The following is a 19204-nucleotide window of genomic DNA, read 5'->3' on the forward strand; positions in this document are numbered from 1 at the left end:
GCTTTGCAATATGCATTTCGGCAACATTTCTTCTTCAATTTTCTAACGGTTTTTTCTGTGCTGTCAATAAGAGAAGCCATTGTTCTCGTTGAAAACCGCCTAATCCTCTCTAGCACTTTCTCGATGAGAAAAACCATTTTACGAAGTCTGTCATGCGTCTAATCAGGATGAATTTCAATGCATCTTGTAGAGGTTAATTATAATCATTTATCATCATATTTAAGACAATTAATTCTTAAATTGTTGTAAAGCAATAAACAGAAACGTAAAAATAACGAAATTGCTGAAAATTAAAATTTATTGTTCATATCTTCGTGGCATACACAATACGATGGAACCAGCGATGGAGAACGCAGGTATCGTGGTCACATTGCAAATGAAGACAATGTCGGAAACATGGAATATGATTTTTATTAGCTAACGACGGAGTCGTTGTTATTCAGAGCACGAGAATGTTTGTTTAAGGTAGGACAGGAACGCTCTTCAGAACGACGGTTTCCACAGTGAGTCCGGGTCCGAATCCAAAGAGCACTCCCATGTCTAATCCTTCTCCGGTAGTCGGGCATCCCTTTTCTGCAGACGCCTTCCTCATTTCGTCCAAAATGAAGAGCACACACGCACTCGACAGGTTCCCGTACTCGCTCAATACCTGTCTAGTTGCCCTCATCCTCTTCGTATCCAATTGGAGTTTGGACTCCACTTGGTTCAGAATTGCCGGGCCTCCCGGATGCGCAATCCAAAAGAGTTCGTTCCAGTCCGAGATGTTGAATTGTCCGAAGGCCTCCACCAGAGCCTTCTCAATGTTGTTCGAGATCAGCCCAGCCACGTCGTCTCTAAGGTGGAAGGTGAGCCCAACCTCTCGAAGGTGACCCTCTATAGCGCCCTCGCTGTCGGGGAGAATGGTCTGAGCAGTCCAGAGGAGTTGGAAAGAGGGCTTCTCTATTTCAGGAAGGGGGTCTGCTCCCACAATCACTGCTGCCGCCCCATCGCCGAAGAGGGCCTGCCCGACTAGATTGTCGAGGTGAGTGTCCGAGGGGCCGCGGAAAGTGACGGTCGTGATCTCACTGCAGACGATCAGAACTCGGGCTCCACGGTTGTTTTCGGCAAGGTCCTTTGCTATTCTGAGAACCGTACCTCCAGCGAAGCAGCCTTGTTGATACAGCATCACTCTCTTCACAGAGGAGGGAAGGCCGAGCAGCTTGCAGAGTTGATAGTCTGCACCGGGCATGTCAATTCCGCTTGTGGAGCAGAAAATGAGATGGGTAATCTTAGACGTGGGCTGACCCCACTCCTTAATGGCCTTCACAGCTGCCTCTTTTCCCAGCCGCGGTACCTCCACCACCGCCATGTCCTGCCGAGCATCCAAAGAGGGCGCCTCGTAGGCGCACACATTGGGGTTTTCCTTCAGTATCTCTTCCGTCAGATACATATGCCTCTTCCTTATCATAGACTTCCCGCCTGCAATATAAACGTTCCATAATCAGTAAAACGTAGCAATCTAAATTGAAAAATAAACTATATAAATGTGGTATATGGGCTTACATATTCTCTTGAACTTTTCCTTGAGCTGGGTCATGTGGTCGCTGTTGGTGATGCGGAAATAAAAGTCCGGGTAAGAGCTCTGCTCAATCATGTTGAGAGGAGTAGCCGTTCCGATGGCCAAGATGGTTGCTGGACCATCAGCCCTCTGGGCTTTCCGAAATCCTTCCAGATCCATCATCTTCCCTGTTGACATGTTGATTAATCTTTAACTTCCACCGCACTATATTTCAGATTATGATGAAAGCTGTATATTTAAAAGCAAGTTTAGCTGGGGAAAAGAGGGCTGGGCTTAACAGCACACATTAATCATTGATCAGTGTGCGCTGTTTCATGTGGGTCTCTCTTTTAATGTCGTTTCTGTTCACAGATGACTTTCCTCCTCTTTCTATTGGAAGATGACTGTCCCTTACGTTATTCATAAATATTTTTTTATTTATGTTGAATATATTTAAATTAATATTTAATAATCATCAAATAATATTAATGCATTAGTAATATTAGTTGTATTATATTTTATATTTTATATTATATTTAATAATAATTATTAATATATTGAGATTTCTATTAAATATATTAGACAAATTTATTTTTATATTTAATATATGTAATAAATTTAAGTTGCTTTTCAAATAAATACGCACCTCAAGATTTATATTTGAATATCATTAAGATAGTTATATTTAAGATATCTATGTTAATGGATAAATTTTATTTATTTGTAATATAAAATAAAAACTAATCTCTTTATTAAAAAAATTGAGACTCTTTAATGAATTTCTTTACAAATTAAATATGTGCAAATTATTTAAAAAATAATAATATACATTTCTTCTATAATCTATAACTATTATTTTACAACTTCTTTCTTCCACTCTTTTTTAATTACTCATAATTTTAGATTTTACTTTTTTAATCTTAAAAATGATAAAATGACTTTAAAAAGTATTATGTTAGAAATATTCAAATTTTGTCCATACATTGTATTTACTTTTAAACTTAAAAAATTAAAAAAAACATATCTACAAAGTAATATACAAAACATAAAGACGACATCATCACACACTTTAAATTATCACATATATATATGTTTCAATAATATATTTTATTAATTTATATTTTCTTCACATTTGAAGTCCCAACGTGAAATATCTTCAAGAAAAATTGAAGTGTCATGGTATTCTATTGAAGTTATTCTAAAGGATTGGAACTTGAGAAAATCTGTATTACTTTTTCATTTGCTGAGAATTATGTCAATGATTTTGGGGAGTTATTATCGTTCAATGGCAGTTGTTTCAACGCTTACTTGTAGAACAATTAACGTGGTTGTTAGATGCGAGATTAATTTGAGAAGCAATACCGAAGGAAGAAAACGTGACAATGAAATCTGTTGGAGATTTGTTGCCTGACAAAGTGTTAGAACGATATGATGTTTCCTGCAATGCCATGATTGTGTGCAAAAGCCCTTTAACCAAGTGCCGAGTCGATATGTAGTCTCATCAATTGTCAGATCTTGAAGAAATCTTGTGTTGTAGATAACTATGATTGCAGGTTACATCAATGAAGGCAACGTACATGATAGCAGAGATGTGTTTTGCAAAATGCGTAAAATGAATTTGATCTTTTGCAATGCAATGATAGTAGCATATGCTCAAGTCGGAAGAGCATGATGATTTGTTTGAATAGATTCTAGTGCGCTAAACTGTACTTGGCCGTGGTGATACATTTTAATCATCCATCCGTTCCCATTTTGATTTTGATTTCTGGCTGACTTCTTTTATCTGCGTTGGTCTCAAGTTGTACGAAACTCCTTTAGGCTTTATTCCCACCGGAATCGTCTCACGTCTTACGTCATAAATTTTTCGGATTGATTTTTCGTTAGCTGCACAATCGAGGATTACTCATTTCTTAAAATTTTATCGAGAACTCATTCAATGCCCATGTTCGAAGGGCGGAAGCTATTCTGGCTCCAAAACAGACCTTTTGTACAACGTGTTAGTCAATCGCAACCGTTTATTGTAAAATTGATGGTGTAAAATTTGGAACTAACACGCATGTTAGTCAATCTGTACTGCTGTTTTGGAACCAAAATAGACGCATCCTGTTCGAAGAGCCGTGAGTTTTCCATGCAATAATCAAAGTAGGAAGAGGAAATAGGAAACGTAAGTGAGAACTGACGACCAAGTGACTTTTTACGGCCTTGACATTAATGTGGTAGATAGTTAATGCAAGACAGGAACAATGACGTAGCCAGATAGTTGCAATTATAAAATTGTTTGATGTGGCAAGCTGTCATTTCAAACCAGGCTGTTAACTGTGGGCGCGTCTATTCTGGCTCCAAAAGTGACCTATCGTACCAACGACATGCATCGACATACATGTTCGAGACATGCATACCATGCCAATTTGGCGCAGTCGTCGGACCCACAGAAAATGACGTGGACTTGTCCTGGACTCGCCTATTTCAAATGTCGGGGCCCACGCAAAACTACGTGGCCATGCCGGAGGATGACAAATCCTGGGCCGCGGCTCGCGACGGTGTGTTGTGCATAACACGCACATTAAAAGCCATGAAAAACAAACAACCGATGACAAGTGTAGATGACTGCGTTTAGATGCCAAAACGGTAGGAAAAAGAGGGCGTGGGCTTCCAAAACGTGATGGCTCCCTCCAAAACCTCTCGTACATGTTAGTGACAGGTGGTTTAGTCCTTAGTCAATCGCAGTCATTCATTGAAAAATCGACGATGTAGAATGCGCCACTAACACGCATGTTAGGCAAATCGTACTATGCGTCCCTGTACCGTTTCAACAAAATACCGAATACCTCGCGCCATTTTTAGCCTCATGTGGAAAAAATCGCAGCCGTTCATTGAAAAATTGACGATGTACAATGCACCACTAACACACGTGTTAGGTAAATCGTACTACGCATCCCTGTACCTCCGTTTCAAAATACCTCGCGCCATTTTCTGCCTCGTGTGGAAAAAAGGAGGAATAATGGGACTAATGCGCGATTAAAGCAAGTGTCCTCATTGTTGAAGTCTTATGCTATTTTTATAGGGAAAGAAGGGCTTGAAGAAGGAGGCAACGAGTTATTATTGAAGGGCAGCTTGCGTTGTTGAAGGAGGCTTCATTTTTTAAGCTTGTCAGGTATGTGGACAAGTCATTTATTTTTCTGGTTGTATATTCTGGGTTTCAATTCTTTGTTTTCATTTTTTATTTTGCTTGATATGTAGAGGGAAAATTTTCTTATTTTGGTTTATATGTAGTGAGAAACCCACAACTGCATTGGTTGATCCTGTCCATTCTTCCCAACTGTATTTACATTCAAACCTTCTGACCATAATCCTCTAAATCTCCCATAAAATAAAATAATATGCATTAACAGCGAATAATGCTTGAAGTGCTTGTTTGGATTTTCCTTCAAGTTCAGGAAGCCTTCATGAAGCCTATCCACCAGGTATGAAGCAAAATCAAAAGCTCTAGGCTTGTGTCTCTGAATATTTGCTGCTAAAACCAGCGGTCCTATGTTTTCTACATCGGGAGCTTCAACTCCTCCAACCTGACCACATGCCATATAGGTATATTGCAAATATTTCTGTAAAATAGTCATATCATAAGGAGGACCATCCTCCTCTGTTAGCCTCCCCTTCTCTACTTTGTGGATAGCGAGGTTCCAACCCTGGTATGTAGTATCCATTTTCTTGTATTCCTCCTCCAAATCCACAAAGGATAAAGGCACATTCGCATCCAGATCTACTGCAAAGACTTCCTGAATTGTGGCTATTGTGAAATGTACCAAAGCGGTCCTGTCAGGCAACAAAATGCATCGCTTGTTTGTATCATAATGTCTTACCAAGAGCTTCAATAAATCAATATTTACAAAGACATTAGGTACCACGAGTTTATCTAAATTGGTACTCCATGGGTTTGAAATTGACATAGGCTCATCCCTGCAGAGGTAATGAAAAAGAAACAGCTCGTGCCCACGCATTGTTGTGAGTACATCTCCAATTTCTTTGTATCTATCCTCCAACTGGTCGCGAATAGGCAAATTTACCTTAGCTCTGTGTGACCTAGCTCCTAGAGAGCCCATCTGATCTATCATGTCTTGATTTAATTTTCTTCAGTGCTCACTGACTTCACCCTTCGATTTTTTTGTCGTGGTACTAGATATTTCAACAACCTTTCGCTTCCCTTTTGAGCTTCACCCTTCTATCTCTGCAAATTCCTTTACTCTACGCTCAATAGCTCAGAATATTTCTCAATAAACACCTGATATCTTTCTGTAATAACTTTGTGCAAAACGCTATTATGCGACACTCACTATATATCCCAAGGAGTCCAATCTTGTACTTAATTACTACAATCTTGATGGATCTGCTTTGTGTGGCAACAAACCTACTCAATGGATGTATTTAATGGAAGCCATTTTGTCATTTTTTCACATCGAGACCTCCAACGGCTAATCGGTGAGACTTTTCCCGATGATTCAATTTTTTGGCGTCGTTTGTTGTGACTTTACTGCTTTTCATCGTCTGATTGACACAAGCTATTCTGACCGACTTATCAGGTCTTGGGATAGCAATTTTTCTCCTATCCCGATGGTTCACTTTATCCCGATGGGCACTCCTTTAGTTTCAGCTTTGCTTTTTGTTTTCACACTCCATCAACATAACTCTCCACGATCCATTCACCTTCAGTTTTCTTTTACTTAACCCATCGGATATCGACATAGTTCATTTTATGTCCCTCCGATGCCCCGATGATCTCAATATACCAATCTACATTCTAACTAAGTTCCCCATGTTATCGACATAACTCACCCCGAAGAACTCCTAGCAACTCTCCATTCGACTTAATAGTCCTATCGGGACTCGACATAGCATAAAATTTCTTCTTCTGATGTCCTGATGAGTCCTCACTTAATGTTTACTTTATCGGTATAATTTACACCATTATCCCCACAAGCGCTTTTATCTCCATCAGTATTACCTATACCGATAAAATAGACTCGGAAGCATAAAAGCGCTTCTATTCCTTCCGAGTCTATTTTATTGGTATAGGTAATACCGATGGTTTCGCCTTCTGATTCTCTGTCATCGGGGATCGGTCTAACTATTTTTGCACTATCTCGATATGGTCTTATTCTTTGATGGGTTCGCCTTTGGTTCCCTTCAGTCATCGGGTATTGGGATAGACTTTTCTCATTACTTCTGATCTCCTACTGCTATAAGTCCATGATCCACATTGCCTTATCATTACAGGTTACACCGATAGGTTCATAAGTTATTGGTATAGCAATTTCTACGCTTTGCCGATAAGCCGATAAGCCGATACATGCCGATAGAAAACAACCACCTTCTGCCTCATCGGAAAAAGCTATCCCGATGGGATGACTTTTTCAAGAGTGCGCACTGTGTTGAGTATTTTTTAAGTGCATCAATGAATCCGCCCTATGATTTATCGGTATATTTTATGTCGATAATCCTTCTTTTGCTTTCTAGTGCTGTTTCATCGAGACTACTTATGCTGATAATTAAAATTTTACAATTCTGAACAAATGAGCCATCCACCTTGAATATTACTGATCCCAACTATCCCATAGGGTCTGATACATACTAGAAAACAATCTCCCTGATGATGTATGTTATCCTGATTAGTCTTCTTCCTTTCTTGACTGGAACCGCTTTATAGGAGAAAGTCTTTCCGATAGAGTCGCCTTCATTATTTGGTGCACTAGGTATCGGGGTAACATAAATTAGGACCTCCCGACAACCTGATGTCCTCGCTATGCATACATCACATCGTCAGATATCGCTTGACCTGCTCTTTTGCCGGGCCCCACCTTGGTCGCGAAGCTGCGCTGGATAACGTTCGTGCATGTCCATCATGCGGTATAGTGACAACCTTTGGATCTAGATGTAACCAACACGCCTTTTACCCTTTCATCCATCTGATAACCGAAGCTACCCCGATGACCAAAGACGACTTCATCGGGTCATCAGGATGACTTCAAACCTGCTACTGTGAGCTCCGTTAAGCTCCAAAATGGATCTTTTGTACAATATGTTAGCGACATGTTAGTCAATCGTTGCCGTTGATTAAATCAACAGTGTAAAACGGTCCACTAACACGCATTTTAGTCAATCCATACTAACATTTTTGAGCCAGATTAGACGCACAACGTGTTAGGCCCAATATGGAAAGCTAATGTACTGAGAGGTGAGGGGTGAATCAGTACTTCAAATCCTTTCTTCAACAATATCTTTACTGTTATGCATAAACCAAAAACTGCTGTAACATAACATAAAGCTAAAACAAATAAATAACAGTCATACATGATTCACTCCATAACACATATATTTTGGTTACGCAGAAACTCTTGGTTAGAGAGAAAAACTGCGGTGGGGATGACATCCACAACTTCACTACTACAATAATAAAGGTTGCTCAGTTAGAGCTACATGTTCAGCTATTTCTGATAGCTTACCCTGTTAGGAGTATTGAGATCGTTAGATCTACCTTGCTAAAGGATTTTACAACACTTATTCTAAATGCTGCACCTGGTTAAAGGCTTTACAATTTATAGACTTTGTTAGAGTCTTTTACCTTGTTAAAGGTTTCTCTTACAACTTCAAAATATTACAATAAAATCTTTACAAATATCTGCAACTTCACATCTGAAATGTTATAGCAGATTCTATGTGCTCAAAATGAGATTACCTTGCTTATAGCATACCTCGGTAACCCATAAAGTAACTCGGTAAACCCTTCTGTTTACTCTGTTCCTTGACTGTTATTTGAAATGCTTCTCAATGACCTCTATGTCTCTAACAGTCGCAATACTCAGTGCTTCCTTATCTATCACATATGTCTTGCTTCACACACATTCATCTCATACTCTGATCCTCAATTCATGCTGTATAAATAGATATCTTATGTCGGTGATCAGGTTCATTGCTTCGATCTTACAAACATGATTTATTGAATGAATAACCATGCAAAATGTTTCATTGGATAGATGACCTCGAAATAATACAAAATCTTTAAGTGCCATTTCCAATGTGATAACGGTTCTTTGTTCCTCGATCTTGTAACACGTTTTCCCATGTGTGTCTAGGTTCAATGAATCTGGTAACACATTTCACTTGGTGTATATCAACTCGGTGTATCATTATTGCTGCTCGGTAGACATAGAGTGTTACTCGGTAGACAGCTCGGTGTATACTAGGCTCTGTGACTACTTTCTTCTATAGCCGACTGGTCTGTGCTTACCGAGTAAATATTTTGGTAGTAGTAACTGACTAGAGTATATAGAATGACTTTGATCATAAAACTAATGGAAACTTAGTAAGTAGTAACACTCTCCCCTTTTGACATTAGTTGAGATGTTTGACAAAACTACTTTCAAAGTCATAACTCAAAATCTATATACTTACAAAATTTTGACAAAACTGACAGTATATACATTTGTCAATGAAATAGTATATTCAGATATACCCCCCTTATCAATATACTGTACAAAACTCTGATTATGCATGCTCGGTGATCAATATTCTGTATTTACTGCTTGGTTTACTGCTCGGTATACTCTGTTATGTATACTACACTCCCCCTTTGGTACTTTGATACTATACTCCCCCTTTTTGAAAAACATCAAAATTTAGTTACCATTCGGTGGTGGCAACTGGTCAAAAATGGATTTATACTTTGTCTTTGCATCGGTGAGAGCGACAAAGAGGGCATCCTTGACATTGTCCATAAGTGAATTCTGAGCTGTAATGTCAGCTAATAGTGAAATGAGTCCATCTAAAGTGCTTCCCTCTGGCTGAGTGGATAGAGAGGTAGCCTTGTTGATCTGCTCTTGGACGGAGGACAAATGTGGAATGAATAATGTTTGAAGTGTCATAATGTCCATCCTTATTTGGTGCTCTTCATTCCTAAGTTCCAATTGTTGAGCCATGAGCTTTTGTAACTTTGTATAGAATTGCTGAATAGAATTGGGCTCAGTGGTCAATTTATTTGAGAGATCGGTGATCTCTTTCTCAATCACTTCTGTTTTATTTTTAATGTCTTTAATGAATAAAGAGAATGTACAGAGTTTCTGAAATAAATAAAGAATGTGCTTGAGTTGAGGGGACAACTCAACAATAAATTTGACAAGTTTAACTTTGCCAATAGCAATAGCTTTCTATACCTCTTCAATCATTTTAGCAGTGAGCTCCTTGTCCTTTAACTTGCTCAAATATTCGGATGCATCTACTCCAGATGTCTCTATCTTGGTTAGGAGTTCATCCAGTTGAACACGGATGGCGGCATCTTTTGTCATTGTTGCTTCAGGTAGCATATCTGTTAAGAGTGCTTTCACCTTCTGAAGTACTTTGGTTTTTTTTTGAATAGCCATTTGCTTCTCCTGTTTGGCTTTGGCTTTGCATAGTTCACTGAATTCAATGAGTGCTTGCCCTTTTAATTTGGAGATGTCTACATTCGAAAACACTATTCATTTTGATAAATCTAATTTGAAACTATGCTTTTTCATTTTCTTTTCTTTACCTTTCACTGGTTGAACTAATACAAGGGCTTGAGAGGTTTGATGACTCTCGGTAGGTTGCTCGGTAGAGGCAACACGTCGGTCAGTTTCTTTAGCCTCTGTAGTGTCCTTTAGTGTCTCCGTGCTTGGTGTCTCGGTTGTAACATTTTTAGTGCTAGATGGAGCTTGAGAGGTCTATTCCCCGATGGCTTGAGAAGTAGCTTCTCCTGCTGTTGACTTGTGACCTTCTGTTCCTTGTTCAGTATCTTGAGGGGCTTTGGTTGAAACAGGCTAATTGACCGGAGTATAGGGCTGAACTTGTTCCAAAACTGATTCACTTGAAACTAGTTGAGCATAAGCATTCCCTTCTATCATTTCTTGTTCTAGTGCCTCGGTGTCCATGATATCCTCATCAATTTGTATAGTGTCAGCAGGGTCTTGCTCGGTGATATCAGGATCTTGCTCGGTGACATCAACTATTTCAACTTCAACTTGTTCACCAGCATTCTTGATTCGAAAGATTTCCTGCCATTTTTCTTTGGTTTCATTCTCTACATCCAAGTAAAATCCATTCATCAATTTGAAGGCTCTTTGCTTGACTAGGAAGTTTTTGTGGTAGTTTTTCAGATGTTCTTTGATCTCATCTACCAACATGTCTGGAAAGAGATGTACCAAACTTCTTTCTCTCATCTGCTTTTCCGAGTCCATGGCATATGTCCACCTGTTATCAATATGCGCATACAATTCTTTTGGAAGAGAATTAGTTACTTCCAATGGGACCAATCAAAATTTCAAAAGAGTGCAGATTACAGCTTCTTCAATTTATCTCTTTTCTGGATCATTTCTGGATTCATATTTTACATATCTGAATGATCCAAATCCACCATATTGCTTCAGATTAGCACAAAAATTTTCAACACTATGTACATTTTCCTTTTTACTCTTGATAATCTGAAATTTGTTTTTGTCTTCAGATTTAGTGTCACTAGATTCTTTAGCCAAAATGAGTCTCCGAGTAGATTTCTTGTAAGTTTTTGTTACCTTGGGTGCGGCAACATTCTTTGGTTTCTTACTTGGTGATGCTGCAGATGCTCTTGTGTTAGGTCGTCTTGCTGGAGGAGTCGGTGATACCTTTGATGTATCCTGTTTCTTCCTTTTCAAAACTTTCCCTTTAGGCAACTCGGTGCTCAATGTAATAGCTGCCTCTTGGGCTTCAGATTCCTCCTTGGTGATGGCTAGAGTGCCCTTGACAGGTGTGGAGGAAGAAAATTCTCCAAATTTCTCCATTAATACCTTGATCATTTTTGTTGCCTTCCTTGTAGCCTTAGGCACTACAATGCTCATCTTAACTTTCTCTTTTACTTCTCCATATGTACCGTATCTCAGCTCGGTAGCATGCCTTGGTAATGTAAGAAAAGCATCTATCTGCTATTGTGTGATGTAAAAATCAATCTCATAATCCATAGGTGGCAAAGATTGAGTTCTTGGTTCCACAACATTGACATAGCAGTAGTCGGTGTCTACTTCAAAGCATATGTCATCCTTATATTTCTCCACTAACTTGGGTGGAATTCTATATCTGTCATGCATCTTCTCCTGAAACTTGCTAAAGTAATCATCCATAATATCATTAAAATTATCACCTAGCTTCTTGATGAAGTCATTGATTTGATGGGTGATTGGTCGGTGTAGCTCCCAAACTACATTACCAATTGATGGAAAGAATTTCTCAAAATAGAAAAACATGCATACCAAAAGTGATCCAAACTTTAGTGTATTAGCCGAGTTGTTCTTCTTCAGCTTCCTTATGGTATTGAGATTCTCAAATAGGTTTTTCAACAATACCTCACATAAATCAATTTTCATGCCTTTCTTCACAATTTTATATGTTAAATCGACTGCTGCACAGGGTACACTATTTTCCCTTGCTGATTGGAAGAAACAATAACCTACTACTCTAATTGCAAACTTCAGCTCTGCATCTATGACATTGTTCAATTTCAGTCCTCTGCAATCAGATTCTACTCCGGTTAAAGTGATCAATTCCTTCCGTGATATCATTTTCTGAGCTCAGGCATGATCATAAACAGGGTAACCGGTGATCAAATGGATGATTTCCTTGGTGATCTTAAATGGTTGCTCTTCTAGCCACATGAAGTCATCATGAACTCTGCTCAGAACAAATTTAACCCACTGGGGTTTGAAGACTTGTGGGTAGGTTAGGGCTTCGGTCAATCCCTTGACTTTGATGTGGTCAAATTTGCTATCCATTTTACCATCGGTACACAATTCATCATATGTGTCTTTGATCTCAACATGACCTAGTTCCTCAACTTGACACTTAGTGAAGAATCTCACATCCTCAACTAATAAAACTCTATCCAGAATGAGTGAAAATGCAGTTTTATCATCTGGTTCAGATGCAACTTTGGGAGTTAAAGAGTATTTCAGTGAGGGCTTTTCAATGTTGTCAACAACAACGGGCTTCTGGATTTTAGGTGCCATTGCAGATTTCAGATAAATACTAACAAAAGATCCTTAGGGTTTCAAGACTTTCAAATGACAAACGCTTTCTACTTAGCAAATAATAACAACTTGATATGATCGGTAAACTATCTTGACAATGCATTGTGATTGATGTAAATACCTTTGAATTTGCTTCGGAGGAGGTTTGATCGCCTTTGAATCACTTTGCTCTGCTTTCTTGAAAACTTGGTGAGTGAAAAATGACCGCGCAAAAGCTTTAAGTACACATTATACCTTATCGGGCTTCATGCAGTTAGGTTAGAAAACATTAAATGCACTCGGTACCACTTCCTTTTTATGCTTTTACCGAGTAGCCAAACTTCCTGCATTTACCGACTTGACAGGCTTCCAAAAGACTTGATAAAATTTCAAATTTTCTAATGCATCTTTAATTATGCAGATTTTGAATTAAGTACATGATAAAATAGGAACTGTTAAGATTTAACCTTTGAGAGAATTCAGTCCCTTCATACCTTTACCGATTAATTTGGAATAGGTGCACCTAACTCGGTAGATAAGGTGCTTTCTTCATTTGACACAATTTCCTTCTTTTTCCAAATCATTTGTAATTTGCCTTTTATTTCCTCAGTGTCTCCTCTAGGTTGATCTCTGCAATCTCTAGCCAAGTGTCCAACTTTGTGACAATGAAAACATGCCATACTGGGATTTCTCCATGATCTTCGGTTGTTCATTCTAAACCTTATAAAGTAGTTGACACTTATATGTCCATATCTTCCACAACATTCACACCATATCCTTGTATTGTAATCCCATGGTACTGCAGAATACTGTCGATAAGGATCTGTGTGAGTTCGGTAGCCTCTAGTATTTGCTTGGTGTGCAGACCACATATAGTTCTTTTGCTTAAACCAACACTCCTCGGTACTATGTCCATATCTATTGCAGTTTTTACAAAACCCTTTGAATTTTGCCTTCTGATAATTGCTAGCAGACTTTGTCCTACATTGGTTAGATGTGTGACCATATTTATTGCAATTGTGACAATAACCATTAGACCTAGTGACATTCGGTTGCTTCTCTTTCTGATTTGGCACATATTAGCAGTATGTCCTTGTTTTCCATAGTAGTTGCAAGTAGGATTCTTTCCTTTGATGTTCTTCTTGTTTCCAGCTTGCTTTGATGATTCTCCCCTCTCGGTAGTATGAATTCCCTTCTCGGTAGAGTCTTTTCCTTTGTAACCAAGTCCTACAACTTTGTTGGGTCTCTTTGTATTAAGTTGCTCATCCAACATCTTTGATGCTTCATAACTCTTTTTCAGTGTTTCCTTGGATTTCTTTTCTGTTTCAATTTCATCGGTCAACCTTAATACTTCAAGTTTCAATGCTTGATTCTCATCATCTTTCAAATTTGCTTCATGATGTGCATAACCCAATTGATCTGACAGATTTTGTTGAATCCTAGTCAACCTTATGATTTCATCATTCTTTTCAGATACTAATACTTTAAGCTGTTGATTTTCTCTTTCTAGATCTCTTACTTTATCTTCAGTTGTCCTCAATGCATCAAGATTTTCAGTCATCTTTTTGCTGAAATGTTCATGTCCTCTTTTCATTGCTTTTAGCTATTTAGTCAGTGGTTTGTTCTTCTCCTTCAGTTCTTCAATCATTTCTTCAGTCTCTTCATATATACTATTCTCAGATGATGTTTCAATTTGTTCCACTAACTCTTAAGAGTCCTGCAAATCATCAGATAATCTTCTTCTAACTTACAATGATTTTTGCATTTGTCTTTGCATGTTTGCAATCACTTGATTAGCATGATCCAACTCTTCTTGCAAATACACAATTCTCCGAGATTGTTTATAGCCTTCCATTGATAAGATCTTTCTCTTTAGGCTGTTAAACCCTTTTCCAAGATTGAGGCTCTGATACCAATTGTTAGGCCCAATATGGAAAGATAATGTACTGAGAGGGGAGGGGTGAATCAGTACTTCAAATCCTTTCTTCAACAATATCTTTACTGTTATGCATAAACCAAAAACTTCTCTAACATAACATAAAGCTTAAACAAATAAATAACAATCATACATGATTCACTCCATAACACATATATTTTGGCTACGCAGAAACTCTTGGTTAGAGAGAAAAACTGCGGTGGGGATGGCACCCACAACTTCACTACTGTAATAATAAAGGTTGCTCGGTTAGAGCTACATGTTCAACTATTTTTGATAGCTTACCCTATTAGGAGTATTGAGATCATTAGATCTACCTTGCTAAAGGATTTTACAACACTTATTCTAAATGCTGCACCTAGTTAAAGGCTTTACAATTTATAGACTTTGTTAGAGTTTTTTACCCTGTTAAAGGTTTCTCTTACAACTTCAAAATATTACAATAAAATCTTTACAAATATCTACAACTTCACATCTGAAATGTTATAGCAGACTCTATGTGCTCAAAATGAGATTACCTTGCTTATAGTATACCTCGGTAACCCATAAAGTAACTCGGTAAACCCTTTTGTTTACTCTGTTCCTTGACTGTTCTCTAAAATGCTTCTTGGTGACCTCTATGTCTCTGACAGTCGCAATACTCAGTGCTTCCTTATCTATCACATATGTCTTGCTTCACACACATTCATCTCATACTCTGATCCTTAATTCATGCTGTATAAATAGATATCTTATGTCGGTGATCAGGTTCATTGCTTCGATCTTACAAACATGATTTATCGAATGAATAACCATGCAAAATGTTTCATTGGATAGATGACCTCAAAATCATACAAAATCTTTAAGTGCCATTTCCAATGTGATAATGGTTCTTTGTTCCTCGATCTTGTAACACGTTTTCCCATGTGTGTCTAGGTTCAATGAATCTGGTAACACGTTTCACTCGGTGTATATCAACTCGATGTATCATTATTGCTGCTCGGTAGACATAGAGTGTTACTCGGGAGACAACTTGGTGTATACTAGGCTCAGTGACTACTTTCTTCTATAACCGACTGCTCTGTGCTTACCGATTGAATATTTCGGTAGTATTAACCGACTAGAGTATATAGAATGACTTTGATCATAAAACTAATGGCAACTTAGTAAGTAGTAACACAACGGGCCTTTCGTATAGTGTGTTAGCGACATGTTAGTCAATCGTAACCACTAATTGTAAAATCAACAGTGTAAAATGCGCGACTAACATGCGTGTTAGTCAAGACTCATCGGGTATCGATATAGCAGATCGAGATCGCTCCCGATAGCCGATACCTACTCCAATATGTTGAGGTCATCATCAGAGGTTGTGCCGATAGAGCTCGTAGATTTTCTTCACACTGTTTCATTGGTCAGAGTTAAACCGATGAGTATGAACAAAGGTCAAGTGAATTGGAGGCATATTTCGAACGGCCGCAGCTATTGTAGCTCCAAAACAGACTTGTCATACAACATGTTAGTGATAGGTTAGTCAATCGCAACCATTACCTGCAAAATTGATGGTGTAAAACTTGCGACTAACACACGTGTTAGTCAATCTGTACTATCTTTTTTGAGTGAGAATAGACATGTCCATTTCCAACACATACCACTGACATCTCTGAACATGTTCACGACCTTGCTCTATGGTGATCCTCCAAAAGTGCTTCTGCAATGAAACTAATTGTGAAGATGAGGATTGCTAGAATGCCATAGTACTCAACATTCCCTTCAATATGCCTAAGTGATGTTTTTTCATGAAGATACTGCAACATATCACCTGTACATACAATCCACTAGTAAATGCTCTTATGATGAAACTAAAAGTGTCCATATATAGCACAAAACTATTTTGTAAAAATATGTGCTAATAGGATGAAGGTCTAACAGTAAAGTAGCTTTGGTCATTTGTGCCAAGCGATCAATATCATGGCAAACACATTTGACATCAACCACTATCTCAAAACACTATCACACTGAAGATATCATCACTGTGGCTATTTATTGTTGATGATATCTCTTTCTTTGTCCGATATATGCAGGACCAGAATGGGAAAACATCGGAAATGGAAATACATTATGGTATTGGAAGTTCAAGATGCTGGTGAAGGTTTACGTCATTTCTGTTTAAGGGATATTCAGTGGACACCAATTTGTGTCAAAAATGATTCAATGACAGACTTGTGTGCAACAATTCCACTAGGCAGATTGGATGCATTCATCAGAGGGCAATCATTGCGCAAAGGTGTTGAAACCCAATTCCTTCGAAAGCGACACATTGAGCACGATAGTGCTGTGCACAACACACATACAACAAAGATGTACAACCAGTTCATAGACACATTCTTTCCTATTCTTTGTCTACGTTTAATGACATTACGACTGTTTTTGATAATAGGAGAGTTGTTTTTGAAGGTATTGGTGTTCATATGGACCAAAAGACAATAGGAAAAAGTCATCGAATAAGAAGCGCATGCGGACATATGATAAAAAAAGAGGTTGTACATGCCACTTCATTGTTAAGGTGTTATATGGTAGGCTAGATGCAGTCATCTTGATATTGAAGCAACCGTTGCATGTAGACAAGAATGGTGAAGCTCGTCATGGCGTCGATCATACCAGCAATGAGTTGCACTCTCAATTTGCATCAAACCTTTCCGATGAATGCAAAGCATATATAGAGAGGCTGTTGCTGATGGATGTGAGCGTTGATGCTATTATGGACAAACATCTTGATGATCCCATTTTTCATGACATGTTGAATAAGAGAGATTCATTCGTCACACACAAGGATGTTATGAATGCGGTGACGAGGGTCCATTCTATTCAGTCACGAAAGCATGTGCACGATGCCACTAGCATCTTAGAATGGAAAAAACAGGTGAGGCAAATTTCTTTTTTTTCTTGCAGCACAAGGTGATACTTCTGATACTTAATATAAGTACAAATCCAATAGTCAACAAGATGAGAGGGAGGGGGGGTGAATCATACAAACTTAATCATCCATAAAAACATCAGATTCAACCTCGGTAACATATATATCAGTCATATAACCAAAACTGTCAAACATGCAAACTCAAAAGCATATGAACAATATAAATCTCATAACACTAGATTTAACGTGGAAACCCAAATAGGGAAAAACCACTGTGGGATTTCGAACCCACTAAGAAATATACTCTTCTAGAGTATGCTCGGTTAAAAGCAAATCCTGTTAAAGATTACAAACACATTGCTAGATGTGACCCGGTTAAGGGATTTCCCTCATATCTGTTAGGATCTTCACCTTGTTAGAAGTGACCTTGTTAAAGGATTTCAAACACTCAATAAGAATGTCACCTTGCTAGAGGATTTTACAAATAAGACTGTTAAGTCCACTCGGTTAACAAATTTTCTGCTACTTCTCAAAATAACAGTAATAAAAATATGTTTGCAACTTCACATCTAAAAATGTTGAAGCAGATTCTTATTTTCTCAATACAATCAATTCATAGGACTTATCTTGTCCCTCTGTTGGGCTCTATACTCTATTATCAAAACAAGTCTTCAAGCTTCTGTGCTCGGTAATCACTATGTAGCATCCCTGTGCATACACTTGCCTACATACATTGTTTATCAATAGTTTCCTATTTATAAACAATCTTCCAACCACTTAATCTCCTTGATCACATTTCCCATGATCAATCATAGCCATCAGATCTTCAATCTTGTCCAGGTTCAATGTATCCTTTGATCTAAAAACGTTTTACCCCGCCTTGGAACTTGCATTTTCACCTTGGAACTTGTGTTAGGGTATTGCGGTTCAATCTGAGCTGTAGATCTTCCTGCCAATCTTTCTTTACCATAGATTCTTTAACAATCTTCTTCCATGGCTTACCAATCATTGATCCGCTCTAGCTCATCAACTTCCTTCATTTAAATATCACATGTAAACATTTAATGCATTCTGTTATAGCTCGGTTGTAACTCGGTAAATACTAAACTTCACTCGGTAGACATTCTGCCTTCATTAACCGATAGCAATAACCTTAGGGTTTACCGACTAGGTTCCTTAGGGTTTACCAACTAGGTTCTTTGCTCGGTAATATAGTATAGTATTAACCTTTCAAACAATAGCATATGTAGGATATCAAAACAATCTAAACATCATGATCTCATCATTGTCTAACTTGGTAATAGTTGCCCATTGAATAACTTATCCCCTTATTCATCATATTCTTTCTGTGTCTTTTACCAACATTTTTATACTCATCAAATCATACTTCTTAAGATATGGCAACATCATACTGAATTAGAAAATCAATTTCTTGACATCAATGACAAAATAATAATATTAAAACAGTAATCATCCTTAATCAGTTATATCCATAGTCATCAACAACCTTCTCAATATCCTTATTGAAATGCCAACAATCTCTCATTGTAATTGGAATGCCAACCTTCTTCTTGTCTGTTATAATGCCAACAATCTCCCCCTTTGGCATTGATGGCAAAACCAATTGATTTGACTTTAATAGATTCAGATTGCTGTGATTCTGAAATGCTGAAATGCTCTCCCCCATACATTAGTCTTCTCCTATTTTCTTAGTCTTCTTTCCAATCTGTAGTTTGCTCTTCTCCCCTTTCATAGGTATTCTCCCTCTTTCATAGGTATTCTCCCCCTTTGACAAC

The 19204-nt window shown here is 38.1% G+C and overlaps 1 protein-coding gene across 1 annotated transcript; it reads right to left on the reverse strand.

Annotated features, from left to right (window-relative positions):
• Window positions 1–272: 272 nt before the first annotated feature.
• LOC131048834 (chalcone synthase) lies at window positions 273–1833 on the reverse strand. The gene is made up of 2 exons (XM_057982908.1): window positions 1543–1833; window positions 273–1458 (listed from the first exon to the last, which is right to left on the reverse strand). The coding sequence occupies exons 1-2, from the start codon at window positions 1733–1735 to the stop codon at window positions 461–463; spliced, it is 1191 nt and encodes a 396-aa protein (XP_057838891.1). The 5' UTR covers window positions 1736–1833; the 3' UTR covers window positions 273–460.
• Between the last annotated feature and the right edge of the window lie 17371 nt (window positions 1834–19204).

This window comes from Cryptomeria japonica, chromosome 1, assembly GCF_030272615.1.
Source record: "Cryptomeria japonica chromosome 1, Sugi_1.0, whole genome shotgun sequence".
Classification (NCBI taxonomy): Eukaryota; Viridiplantae; Streptophyta; class Pinopsida; order Cupressales; family Cupressaceae; genus Cryptomeria; species Cryptomeria japonica.

Excerpts from the sequence above, each read along its gene's own strand:
- LOC131048834 (XM_057982908.1), bottom strand. The coding sequence starts at position 1,735 with ATGTCAACAGGGAAGATGATGGATCTGGAAGGATTTCGGAAAGCCCAG. Across the intron at positions 1,459-1,542 it reads GGAAAAGTTCAAGAGAATAT|GCGGGAAGTCTATGATAAGG; the intron begins GTAAGCCCATAT and ends TTTATATTGCAG.